Raw genomic sequence first — 13,023 nt, 5'->3', positions numbered from 1 at the left:
GCTCCTGCACCCAGCGCTCGTTAGGTAACAGCAGCGGCAAGGGCTGGCACCCACCCGCTCACCACGGCTCCCACCCACCTGCACTGGCTCCTGGGACCATGCGGACGTGAGACGTCCATCGCGCCAACGGGGACGCCCTCCAGGCCGACAGCGGGGCCCATCCCCAGCGCAGGGACGCGAGGGCGCAGGACCGGGGGTGTCTGGCGCCCGCTTCCCCACCGGGACCGAGGGGGCCCGGGGTGGGGCAGCCTGGCAGGGGGGACGTTGGGCCTCCCAGCGAGGCCCCGGGACCCCACCGGCAGCGCGGAGCCTGCAGGGGCCTCGCCTCGCCACCTTCTACCCGGCCGACGACATCACCGTGCTGGTTTCCATGGCAACGGCGAGCCACGGCCGCCTCGGCTCCCGCTCTTATGTAACGGCGCGGGCGGCCGGGGGCCGGCCCCGCACGGCACCCGCGCCCCGGCCCGCCCGCCTGCCCGGCACCCGCGCCCCGGCCCGCCCTGGCCCCACGGGCCGGCAGCGCCCCGGGGCGCCCGCGCACCGACCTGCCGGCACTACAGCAGCCCCAAGCCCGGCGGCACCTGCGCCCCCGGCCCGGGGCGCCGCCCGCCCCCGCACCGCAGGGACCGCGGCCCCGCGCCGGCACCCCCCGGACTGCCAGGGCCGGCCCGGGGCACAGCAGCCCCGCGCCCGGCGGTGCCGCCGGGAGGAGCGGCACCAGGAGAGGCCCCGGGCTGGCGGGGACGCGGGGAGGCGCAGGCGGCGCAGCTCCGGCGTCCCCGGGGCAGGGCGCGGGGGGACCCCGGCCTCCCGCCTCGCCCCTTCCCCGCAGGGTGGAAGGAGTTAAGCGCCGGGGCCGCGGGGTCCCAGGTGACGATGCGCTCCCCGCTCCTGCCGGAGACCATTTTGCCGCAGAGGGGCTGGTGCGGCCTCTCCCCGGCGGCTGCCACGGGGTCTGCGGGGCGTGCGGGGGCGCCGCGTCCCCCTCCCGTCCCGCCACGGCCAGGCCCTGCCCGGCGGCACCGCGACGGCGACACCTCCCGGCCGCGGGGCCCCGCGGGACGCCGCCAGGTCCCCCCGCGTCCGCCGGGCCCGCCCGGCCCAGCCCCGCTCCCCCAGCGCAGCCCGGGCCCGGCGGCACCGGGGCGGGAGCGCGGGACGGGGCCGGGCAGCCCCGGGGCCGGGCAGCCCGGCTCGGGAGAGGCCGCGGGAGCCGAGCCGAGCCGAGCCGTGCCAGGCTTCGATCCCGGCGCTCAGCCGCCCCCCTCCCCAGGGATCACTCAACATGAATCGGCCTTTTAATTTGCTGCGGCGGCTGGAAGGGCTGGCGGCAGGGCTGCTGGCAGGAACCCACAGCCCAGCTGCGGGCACTGCGCAGTCCCGCTTGCGGCAGGGGTTACCGCCGACCCAGGGCGTCCCAAAGCCAGCCCTGCTGCTCGCCCCGGCAGCCCGGGGCCCGCAAAGCCGAGGGACTGTCCCTGCGCCCCTAGGAGCTCGCCCACCCCGCAGGGCAGCGCTCGGGCTGCAGCGCCAGCCACGATGTGATCTCCTAATGGCTTTTTACTCAGCCCTAAATTGGGTTGGGAAGCGTCAGGTCCCTTATCCCAAATCCTCCCTAATCGCTTTACATGGCACAGGGCACCGAGCACTGGCTGGGGGGAGCCCGGGCAGCCAAACCCTATGGGCTAATTAACCAGAGCTGCTGTCAGGGCTGCTGCCCGCTCCTGCCCGGCCATGGCCAGCCCAGCCCCTCCACAGCACACGGCGAGCCCCAGCCCCACATTCCCCCTGCGCCTCTGTTTGTGCTCCCGCAGCGCCCCAAGGCCCACTGGGTGCTGTCACAGGGGTGCTGACAGCTCAGGGACCCCCTGCACGGGCCTGGCCGCTGGCCCCTCCTGTGCCACCCCACCGCCCCAGTCCCGCCAGCCCCAGGGGCAGCAGCAGTGCGGTGGCTGCTCACGGCGCCCAGGGACGCCCCGGGGCTCCCCTGGAGGTGCACGGGGCACCTTGACTTTTGCCAGAGCGTTCGACCGCACTGGCTGGCAAGCAGCCTCCTCCTGCTCCCCAAGGCTCTGCCTGCAGCCAGCAGCAAGGGGCACCCCAGGGTGACCCCAGCAGCCTGGTGAGCACACGGGTGAGCACGTGGCCCTGGCTGATGTCCTCAGCTGCTGCCATTTTGCAGGAGCTGCTGGCTGGGAAGGCCACGGTGCTGTTCAGTCACCCCCAGCCATCAAGGGGACTTGGTCACATGTCCGCTGGCCTGGCCCTGGGCTGCTGGCCTGGGGGTGCCTAAGACAGATGGGGATGGCCAAGGGGCCCTAATGCCAACTGGCACCTCTGCTCCCACCCAGGCTTCCCTCTCCCCTGAGCAAGGGTATCTGCCAGCTGCCCCGGGGAGGGTAACCCTTGGAGAGGCCACGGAGCTGCTGCAGCCCCCACTGAAGCAGAGACCACCAGTGGCCAGAGCAGCGCTGGCTCGTGCTGGCAGCATGCACAGCAGTGCCGGCTCCCAGCTGCAGCACGGCAGTGGGGTGGGGTGGGGGGGGGTGGGATGCTCCCTCTGCGCTGGGGCTGCGCTTTGCCCCTCCAGCCAGCAGGCACACCGAGTGGCCTTTTGGGCTGGATTCTTTCACTGCCTGACCCAAATTAGACCAACTGATACTTCAGACCTATCCTCTTCCTTCCTAAACCTGGGATTATCCTCCCTTTGATCAGCCGGCCCTGCAGGCGCAGGATTTCCAGCACAGGCGCTTTGGCTGGCTGCGTTTAAACAGCTTCCCAGATTCTCTGACAGCCCGAGCCCTGCCTTGGAAATGGCCGTGGACACAAGCTCCAGCAAAGCTCCCGGCCCTGGGTCTCCCCTCCTTGGGCAGTCCGGTGCCTCCAGGCTGGAGCACTGGCACGGCAGCCTGCAGCGGGGCTGCATCTGATATTTCCACAGCCCAAACAGAGCGGTGCAAGCTGCCAGCCTGGACACTGCAGGCAGCAGCCCTGCCTGCTCCCCCGCTCCCCACCACCTCCCCAGAGGGTCTGCCACCAGCCCAGCCCTTGCCGGGCTGCCAGGGCTGGAGCCCTTCCAGCCCTTGTCATGAGGCTCTCGCAGGCTGTCCAGAGCGGGGACCAGAGCAGGGACACTGCTGGACCTTTCCAACAGAAATGGCCTAAGTGGCACCCAGGGCTTCAGCAGCGCCACTGGGCTCAGCAAGTTGCTGTCCGGCCAGCACTGGAGCAGCCGGCACGCATTGGGGAGGCCCTGCTGGCATGCAACAGCTCTGCCACCCCCCCGGGGCATCCACAGTCCCCACAGACAGACTCCGCGCAGGGAGCTCAGTGCGACCCTCGGCAGGGGGGGCAATCCCACTCCCCCGCAGCAGCCGCCCTCGGCACGGGTGCGGAGGGCCCTGCCGTGCCCCTCCCCGCAGCCGCTCCCCTGCTCTCCCAAGCCCCCCAGGGCCCCCGTCACCTCCAGCCCCGCGCCTGCCGTCCCACAGAGCACCATCTCGCCAGGCCCGGCTTCAGGGACAGTCTGCCTGCTCCATCTGTAGTGGCACCGTGTCCAGCCCTCCCGCCAGACCCCAGCAAGGCAGAAATGCTTGCCGCCGTGCCGCTGGCATGGCTGCAATGGAAATGCAGCGAGTGGGATAGATCCTGGTGCTGCAGAGGGCAAGGGGAGGGTGAGAGCTCAGGGAAGGGCACAGCCGGGTGCCAGCGTGGCTCCCCCAGCCCAGCAAGGTGTCCCCAGAAGACTCCTGCCAGCCCTGACCTTGAGTGGAGCTGGGAATAAACAAGGAAATAAACAGGCTCAGGTCGGCGGAGCAGAGCGAACACCAAAAGCCTCATCGCGGCTGTGCCCAGAGCCTCACTGCAGGCAGCCAGGGACTTCTGCAGCGACTGCCAGAGCCGGCTGTCCCCTCCTGGCCGGGGCTTTCAGCAGACCCCGCGAGGGGACCTGGCAAGGGGAGCTGGTGGGGGGCTGGGGGGAGTCAGAGAGGCACTGCAGGTCCCCTCGGGCACATCACTGCATTTCCCTGGCTCCAACCCATCCCTGTGCCCGACAGAAACACCTGCAGGAGAGGGTGCTGCACTGGCTCAGCTGCCTGGGGCTGGACGTGTCCCCGCAGGGGCCCCAGGACCCTCCGCAGCAGCGCGGCTGTTGGCAGGTGCCCGGGGCAAGCTCAGGCCAAAGTGCCAGCAGTCGCGTGGCTGCTGCCAGGGCCTGGCGGCCCCATCGCCCACGGGGCTGCGGCCCCGTCCCCTCGCCCGCAGCAGCCCTGCCCGCCTGCACTGCGCCGGGCCTGCAGCATGGCCGGCACGGCACGGGTTGGCAGGGAATGGCACAGCTTGGACCGGACTGGCAGGGCAGGGCACAGGCTAGACCGAGCGGAGCAGCTCGGCTCGGCTTGGCACGGCACGGCACGGCTCGGCACGGCTCAGCTTGGCTTGGAACGGCTCAGCTCGGCACAGCTCGGCACTGCAGAGCACAGCGGCCCCGGGCCGAGCGGCTCCCGCCGGCCCCGGCGCAGGGCCCGGGCGGCGGCTTCAGCACCGCGGACAGCGGCGGCGGCCCCGGGCGGGCAGAGCCCCGAGCGGCCCCGGGGGGCGGCGGCGGGGACGGGGGAGGCGGGAGGGAGGGACGGGGGGGCGGCAGCCGGAGATGGCGGGCGGCAGCAGGGAGGGATGGGGGGGCGGCAGCGGGGACGGGGGAGGCGGTAGGGAGGGCTGGGGAGGAGGCAGCCGGGGATGGGCGGGCGGCAGCCGGAGGGGGGAGGCGGTGGGGAGGGCTGGGGAGGAGGAGGCTGGGGTAGGGGGGGCGGCAGCCGGGCGCGGGGACCCCTGCAGGGGTCCCGGGCGGGCGGGAGCGGGCCGGTGCAGCGGCCGCCGGGGGCTGCCGGGGAGAGGGCAGGGACCGGCGTCCGGCGGGATCGCCCGGAGCGCAGCCCGCAGCCCCCGCCCGGGAGGCGGCTCCCCGGCGAGCCCCGCGCACGGCTCGGCCCCGCCGCGGCTGCTGCTCCAGCCGCGCCGCCGTTTCCCGGGGCTGCCGCAGCGGCGGGAGCGGGGCCGGGGCTGCGCGGAGGCGCCGGCAGCGGGAGCGGGTGCAGCCCCGCACCGCCCGCCGCAGCCCCGCGGGGCCGTGGACCCGGAGCCGCCGTCGCGGCCGGTGCCGGTGCTGCCCGCTTGCCCCGCGGCGGGGTCCGGCGGCCGCGGCACCCCCAGCCCTGGCGGCCCCCGCCTCCGCGCCGCCTCTGCCACCCGCTCGGCGCCGAGCCCCGAGCCCCGGCCCCCGGCCCCCGGCCCGGCAGGGGCGGCCGCCCCGGGCTCCCCGGGTCCGCGGTCCCCCGGTCCCGGTCCCTCACCTTGGCTGGCGCCGCCGTCGCCGTCCTCGCAGTCGGCCAGGTTGTTCAGCATGGCGCCGGCTGCCCGCGGCCGCACGCTGCTGCCCGGTTGCTGCGAGCGCCGCGCTCCGCAGCCAGCCGCGTCCCCGCGCCGCCCCCCGCCGCCGCCGCCGGTGGGAGGGGGCTGCAGTGCGGAGGCGCCCGGGCTGACGGCTCGCTGCTGCCGGCGGAGCCCAGCCCGGCCGCTCACTTCATCACGTATGCAGGAGGCATTGCCCCCGCCGCTGTGGGGAGGGGAGCAGCGGCAGCAGGGGCGAGGCGGGGGAGGGCGCGGAGCGGAGCGCACGCCGCCTCCCGGCTGAGCCGGGCGGGGGGGGGAACTAGGACACGGCAGCGCTGCGGGCCCCGGCTGGCGCGGGCGGGACGGCCCCGCACCCCGCGCCCCGCACCCCGCCCCGGGCCCCGGCGCAGCCCCGGGAGCCGGCAGCCGGCTCGGGGCGTGCAGGGGGGCAGACCCCCGAGGGACGCTGAGGCCTGGGGTCAGGGCAGCCCCCTGCCCGGCCAGCCCCGGCCCCTGCCCCTGCCTGCAGCGAGGCCGGCGGGGGCGGCTCGCAGGTGGGGGCAGCTCGCGGGTGGGGCAGCGACAGCCACGCTGAGGACCCCTCTGCAGGCAGCAGGGCCCTGGCCGGGGGTGAAGCCCCCCGCCCCAGCAGCAGGACCGGCCTGCAGCTGCCATCATGCAAGGGCACTCCGGGGAGGAGGGGGACACCCAGACCACCCGGCAGCGGGGCCAGGGGTCCGGCAGAGGCTGCCCACCCTGCTCTGCCCAGCCGGGCTGCAGCAGCCCTGCAGAGTGGGCAATGCTGCCCACAGAGGGGAGCGGGTTTGGCCTGAGCACCCCGGGTCTGCAGGGGGGCCGGGGTCACACCGTGCCCAGGAACACCCCAGCAGCACGGCAGGTCTAGGGCTGTCCTTGGAGAAGGGCTGCGAAGGGGCCGAGACCCTTCGGCCCTGCTGCCTCCTGTGGAGCCCCCGGCCCTCGCAGCCCGTGCCCCAGCAGGGCCACGGGGCTCAGGGCCGCCTTCGGGCCGGGGGCTGCTGACAGGACCCCGCACTGACCCCGCAGGGCCGCTCGCAGCCCCCACTTCTCTCACCCACTTAATCCGGGAGGATCCCAGAGCCAGAGCTGGCTGCAGCTCCCGGCATCTCCTCCGGAGCGGGCTGAGATCATGACAGCCCGCTGGCGTTAGTTACTTCTTGACGGCTGTAATTAATTGTTTACTTTCTCCTGGTATGGGGCCAGCTGCTCTGCAGCGCGGAGGCTCCCCGGCCCTCACCTTGTGGGGCAGGAGGGCTCGGACCTCTCACACCAGCCCCGCCAGCAGCCCCAGCCCCTGCCCTGTCCTGCCTGCTGCAGCCAGGACCCCCGGGCCCACCGTCCCCCGGAGCCACACCGGCACAGCCCCAGCTCCGCGGCAAGTGGCGCAGGACGGCCCACAGCCAGGGCGGGAAGCTCCGGGGCTGCCCCAGGGTGGGCAGAGAGCTTTGACCCCCCCTCTCGGCCCCCACCTCCCCTCCCTGCCCAGGATCCTGTGCACCAGCCATGGCATGGGGCTGCCCCTGCCCAGCCACAGCAGCACCGGCCCCTCGCCCCTGCGTCCCTCGGCCTTGAGCGGGAGCCAGCGCTGGAGCAAGGGGCTGGCCCATTCCCAAGGGAAGGGACTGGACCCCGCACGCTGCCTGCACAGCCCAGGCTGCAGGCAGGACGCAGCGGGCAGAGCCGCCCTCCCTGGCAGGTCCTGGGGGGTCTGCAGAGCACACCCACGCACGGAGGCCGTGGCTGGGCAGAGGGGCAGCGGGCCGGGGGCCAGCCAGCCACGGCGAGTGCCAAGAGGGTGGTTTTGTGCAGGAGTCCGCAGCGTGTGGACTCGGCACAAGAGGGATTTTCCTGCTAAAACAGATGGGGGGGAGGGAGCATGTGAAGGACCACGAATCCCCTAATCCCTGGATTATGGCTCCATTGCAGGGGCTGGGATTTGCCAGCAGCGCAGGGGGGCTACGCCATCGACTGCATTTGCTTAGCCCATGCGTAGGGTCCCACCGGCATGGGGGAGCACATTGAGGGTGTCCCTGGGGCAGAGCCAGACCTAGGGGGCTTGACCCCCCCCAGCACAGCACTGACCTAGCCCTGACCCACGAGCATGATGCCCTGGGGCTGGGGTACGTGACCCCAGTGTGCTGGGAGCAGGGAGGCTTGGCATGGCTTGGGCAGCACCCATGCCCTTGCGCTGCCTGCAGCCCTGGTGCCAGGGGGGCACCCAGGAAAGGGGTCTGGCACCAGGGCTGCAGGCAGCGCAAGGGCATGGGCAGAGGAGCTGGGCATGGAGGGAGGCAGACGGCTTTCCCTGGGCATAGCGGGGGATCAGCTGCAAGTGGCCAGGCACGGCATCAGTGCCCCACTTAACTGCAAGAGGCTGCCCAGGAATGACAGGAGAGAGCTGCGTAACTCCTCTGCCAGGCCAAGGGGCTGGCACCAACACAGCTGGACCATCCCTCCATGAATGCCTCTGCACACCCCGCCGGGATGGAAACTGCTGAGCTGTGTGAGATCCCCAAGAGCCAGAGCCAGTCCGGGACACAGAGCATCCTCGCAAACCACCCTGTGCCACTGCAGACCCCACAGAGCCCCCTGAGCGCATCCCAGACCCCCCGCACCCACCATGTAGTGCAGAGCCCGGGTGGGGGCAACCGTCGCCGCAGCTCTTCCCAGGGCAGGCAGCCCGGCAGCAGCCACACAGCCCTTGCCTGTCTTGTCACTGGCAGAGGTCAAACCTCCCAGGAGCAAGACACGTGCCAGAGGTGCTGGGAAACCTCCTGAGGGCATGGAGTGGGCAGCCTGGCAGCAGCCCGCCCAGGAGGCGAGGGCAGCAATGCTGCAGAGATGCTGGTGGGCATGCTGCACCGCCTGCAGCGATCCCCGGGCACCGTTGGCAGCCTGCCTGATCCACACCCTGCCTGGATGGGAGACCCCGTGGTCCCGGCTTGGCAGGGTGCTCCTCGCGGTGCCAGGGCCTCAAGGGCCATGAGGCCAGGCAGCCCCGGGGAGAAAGAAGAGCTGGGGCAGGAGAGACCCCAGAGGATGGAGGGGTGGGAGGGGAGCCTGGAGGCGCAGTGAGGCTCAGAGGGCAGCAATGCACACACACAGCTAGGGGCTGTGCCGGAGGATTTGCATCACGGTGTGCCCTGCACCGCTCTGTCCTGCCGACCCCATGAGTCCAGGGGCAGCACGTCCTGCAGCACCTCGGCGGGATGGAGGGGTCTTGCTCGTCCCCGTCCAGACAGGTCAGGGCCCTGCTACCAGCACCAGGGCAAAAACAGAGCCTGGAGGTGACATGGGTGCCAGCTGGGACCTGCCACCAGCTCCAGTGGCAGGACAGGACATGGAGGGAGGGACAGTGTCCCATGGGGCTGGGAGCAGAGCCATGGGTAGCTGGGAGCTGGTGCAGCTGCCCAAGGCTGAGAGCAGAAGGGCGGCAGTGGGGCAGGGCAGGAGGCAGTGGGGCAGGGCAGGAGGATGTGAGCTCCTGCGTCACGACAGCCCTGCACCGTACGCAGCTGGCGCGGCGTCCCCGGCTGCCCTGCCCAGATGTCTTGCCGGCAGCAGGGCTGCGGCAGTGGGTGGCTGGGCAGCCCGGCACAGGGATCAGCTGCAGAAGTGACCTCCTCCTGCCAGGCCCCACTCCTGGGCAGCGCAGCCGAGGAGCACCCCCCGAGCAGCCCCGCACTGGCTGCAGCCCCCCAGGGACGCAGGGCTGCCACAGCTGAGCGAGGGCCAGAGGGCACTGGGCCGGCCGAGGAGCGGCTGCACAGCCATCGCCGGCTGCTCCCAAAAGAGTCGGGCACAGGAGCGTGGCTGACCAAGGCACTGGGGTGTCCTGCGTCCCACACGGCACCCCGTGCCCGGCCCCACAGCCTGTGCAAGCACCCCCAGCCCCTGGCACCCTGCCGGAGCACCCACGGTGGGTCCAGCGGCATGGAGAGGCCTCGGGAAGGTGCTGCGGGCAGCAGTTGGGGCTTGGGCTGCCTCAGCCCCCCGGGAGCAGTCCCACACCCCCTGTGCCACGCAGCCCCTCCACGCTGCAGCCCCTTGGCGCTTTTAACAACACCTCCCAAGAGCACCCAGTCTCCCACGAACCTGTGATGTGCAGCTCTGGGGGAGCTGGGGGAGCCGAGGGGCCACGGCAGCGAGGGGTGGTGGGCGGGGGGGCCCCCTGCCCACACAGCCTCCGCAGAGGCTCCCCCTTCCACGCACCCCTCTGCACCCGGCGCCTCGAGCGGGGCTGCGAGGCCCCTGCCCTGGCACCCACGGGTGGCCCTGCCCCCCCCCCGCACCCCGGGCCCCCCAGGGCAGCGGCCCCGCAGCAGGGTGTCCCTGCGGGCAGCAGCCGCACGGGCGGGACGCAGCCGGGGCTGGTGGGGCCCCCGCCGCCGCCCAGGCCCACCCCCTCCCGGGTGCCCACCCCCGTGCACACCCCCTGCCCGCGGCCCCGCGGCCCCGCCCTCCCCGTTGGGTCTGGACAGCGGCTGAACCCCCCCCCCCAGCATCAGGAGCCGCCGGCAGGGATGACACGGGGCCGGGTTCCCATGGCAACGAGAGAGGCTCCTTAACCAGTTGGTTGCCATGGCGACTGCCGCCGAGCCCGGCTGCCTTGAGATACGGGGGGGCTCCGCTCCAGGGATGCCCCGGTGCCCCCCCGCGCCAGGGCAGCTGCCCCACGGCCAGCGCCCCCGGGGGGCCCAGCCCAGCCCCGCACCGCTGGGTCCCGGGGAGGCCCACCCGACCCCCGGCCCCGCGGAAGGCCCGGCCCCCCACGCCGCGGGTGCTGGGGGGGGGCGAGACCCCCGTGGGGGCGGCCGGGTCCCGCAGACGGCGGCGGGGCGGGGCGGGGCGTGGCCGCGCGGGGCGGGGCTCTGCGGGGCGGGGCTCCCCGTCGGTGGCCGTCCCGTCCCGCAGCGCCCCCTGGCGGCGGCGAGGCCCCGTTCAGCTCCGGCCGCCCCCGCACAGACCCGCACAGACTCCGCGCCGTCCCGTCCCGTCCCGAGCCCAGCAACAACCTGCGCCCGGCCCCGGGGCCCCCGCTGCGGCGCCCGGCCCGGCACCGGGAAGTCCCTTCCCGCGGCCGTCCCGGCAGCCCCAGGCCGCCCCTGCCCGGGCTCCGCACCGGGCTGAAACCTCTCCCCAGCGCCGGCTGCTGGGGCCGCCTGGGGCCGCCCACGGACAGAGCCGGCCGGGAGGGGCGGCAGCAAGGCGGCCCCACGGCCCCGGCCCGGGCCAGCCGGGAGCGAGGCCCCGCGGGGCCGGGTGGTCCCGCAGCGCCGGCGTCTGTGCGGGAGCTGACGGTCCTCCTGCCGCCCCTGCGGGCCTCCGCGCCACCCCGGCACCGAGCAGCACGGCCGGCTGCGGCCCCCACCTGCTCCCCCCCCGGGACCCGCTCCGAGGCCCTCAGGCCTCCATCACCCCAGCGCCGCTGCCAACCCCGCGCGTGACGCTGGGAAAGGCCAGGCGCCACCGAGCACCCGCATGGGACCCGGTCCCTCCCCGCCGCCGCACAGGCAGCTCTGCCGTTGTCAGCCCCACGCCAGCCCTGCAGGCACCCAGCCCCACGGCACCGCCTCCCATCCATCCCCCCGGGAGGCTGCATCCACAGCCCCGGGGCCACCGAGCAACGTGGGGCATGCATTGGGGCAGCCCGGGGGCTCTCCCGTGTGCTGCCCCGACCCCTCGGCACACACCCTGCCGTGGCCGCGGTGCAGGGTTGGTCCTGGGGCGCCTGCCGGCAGGGCCAGGCCACTGGCTGTCCTTTGCGAGGGTGCAAGGTCACAGCGTCCCTGCACCTCCCCTGCTGTGGCCCCTGCAGCATGCCCACCCCAGCTCTCCCACGGCCAGGCCTGCTCCTCGCCTGGCCCCCCACAAGGAGATCAGCCACCGAGCCGATAAGCCATGGCTGGAGGGCTGCGGACTCCAGCTCAGCACCGGCTGCTCTGCTCCCGGCGCAGCCCATAGGCCAGGCCCAGCCGCCCCGGGATGCCGTGGGGTGACAAGTGGCTCTGCGCCCACCCACCACTGGGTCCAGCCCTGTGCCACCCTGCCACAGCCGAGGTCCTGGGCAGGGTGCTGCAGGGGCCGGAGCCCACTCGTGGGGGCAGAGCCCGGCCTGGCCATCACGGCACCCGTCTGGCTGCTCGCCACCTCCCACCAGCGCCCTTCGCCGAGGGCGCAAGGTCACAGCTCCGCACAGCACGGTGCTGCCGTCGGCTGGGTTTCTGGGATCAATATGGCTCCAGTGACAGTGCAGCCCTGACACCACGTCCCCTGGGCACCACGAGGCGACGGCCTGCCAGCCCCAGCGCCCACGTCCACTGCAGCCCACTGGGCCGCTGCCGCTGAGGGCTAGCCACAGCCCACCCTCCCCATGCCCTCGCGCTGGCCCAGCCGCAGCCCCGCAGCCCACCCTTCTCCACGGCTCCCGAGGAGCAACGCGCAGCCTCGCACCCCACTGCCGTCTCCCTGTGTGCCAGCCGCGAGCCTGGCTCCATCCCGCTGCCAGTCCCGCAGGAGCAGGGCCTTGCTCTGACAGACCCACGGGACGGGGATGGGGCAGGGGAGCTCCCAGGGAACGGGGGCAGCCCTGGAGGAGAGGCCGGGGATGAGGGGTCCTGCCCAGGCAGCTGCGCCCCACTGCCCGCTCTGCACCCCTGTCCTCTGAGCCCCGCACCAGCCCTGCTCCAGGGGTCCCCACTGCCTCCGAGGGGCCCGGCCGACCGACCACTGGTCTGGGGCGACTCCGCACGCTCCCGCGGCAGCCCGACGGCCCTGCCCTGCCCCGCGGACCCTCCCCACGGACCCTGCCCTGCCCACGGACCCTGTTCCACCGGTTCAGCCCTACCGGCTCTGCTCCGCGGACCCCCCCCCACGGAGCCCCCCCGGCGCCCGCCCCGCCGGCCCTGCCGGGCGCTCACCTCTGCCGTCGCGGCCGGGCAGGCGGCCGCCCCCCGCGGCGCGGTCGGGTCCGCGGGCGGCCGCGGGGCCGTGGCGGGGCAGCGCGGTGACGGTGAACCGCCGGCTCATGGCCCCGCCGCCTCCACAAGTGGCTCCGGGCCCCGGCGGCCGCCGAGCGCGGCCCCGCCGGGCGCTGACCGGGGTCCTAGTGCCCGCGGCACCGCCCGCCGCGCCGCCCCCGCGGCTGCAGGGCTGGCGCGGCTCGGCTGGCACGGCTGGCTGGGCTGGCTCGGCTCGGTTCGGCTCGGCAGCCTAAGCTCGGTTCGGTTCGGCTCGGCTCGGCTGGCTGGGCTGGCGCGGCTCGGTTCGGCTTGGCAAGGGTCGGCTCAGCTCGGCTAGGCTAAGTTCAGCTCGGCACGGCTCGGCTTGGTTCGGCTCGGCTCGGCTCTGGTCGGCGCGACTTGGCTAGCCTAAGCTCGGTTCGGTTCGGTTCGGTTCGGCTCGGTTCGGTTCGACGGGACGGACCGCGGGGTCGCTCCGCTCCGCCCGGCCCCGCAGCCGCCGCCGCACGGGGGGTGCTGGGACCGGACCCCGACGGGACGGGACGGGACGGGACGGGGCCACACTCTGCCCCCGCCCTGCGCGGAGCCGCGGCCGCTAATTACAGCTAATTACAGCCCGGGGCTGTGG

At 73.9% G+C, this 13,023-nt stretch overlaps 1 protein-coding gene across 5 annotated transcripts in view; it reads right to left on the bottom strand.

Annotated features, from left to right (window-relative positions):
• Positions 1-12,463, bottom strand: part of SLC12A5 (solute carrier family 12 member 5) — a 32,975-nt gene extending 20,512 nt beyond the window's left edge. For 3 of the 5 annotated variants that reach the window (XM_087750066.1, XM_087750067.1, XM_087750068.1), the window contains exon 1: positions 12,354-12,463. In XM_087750066.1, coding sequence (XP_087606192.1) covers positions 12,354-12,462 — 109 coding nt within the window. In that variant the 5' untranslated portion in view covers position 12,463. Of the gene's footprint in view, positions 1-78; positions 116-5,354; positions 5,489-12,353 lie in introns of those variants that run through there. The other 2 variants (XM_087750069.1, XM_087750070.1) reach the window with 2 other exon arrangements.
• Positions 12,464-13,023: the final 560 nt, after the last annotated feature.

The sequence above is a fragment of the Nipponia nippon genome, unplaced genomic scaffold, assembly GCF_047370975.1.
Source record: "Nipponia nippon isolate SJK-2023a ecotype South Korea unplaced genomic scaffold, ASM4737097v1 scaffold_13, whole genome shotgun sequence".
NCBI lineage: Eukaryota > Metazoa > Chordata > Aves > Pelecaniformes > Threskiornithidae > Nipponia > Nipponia nippon.
Note: the sequence above shows the minus strand (reverse complement) of the source record. Positions and strands in the feature narration are given on the sequence as shown.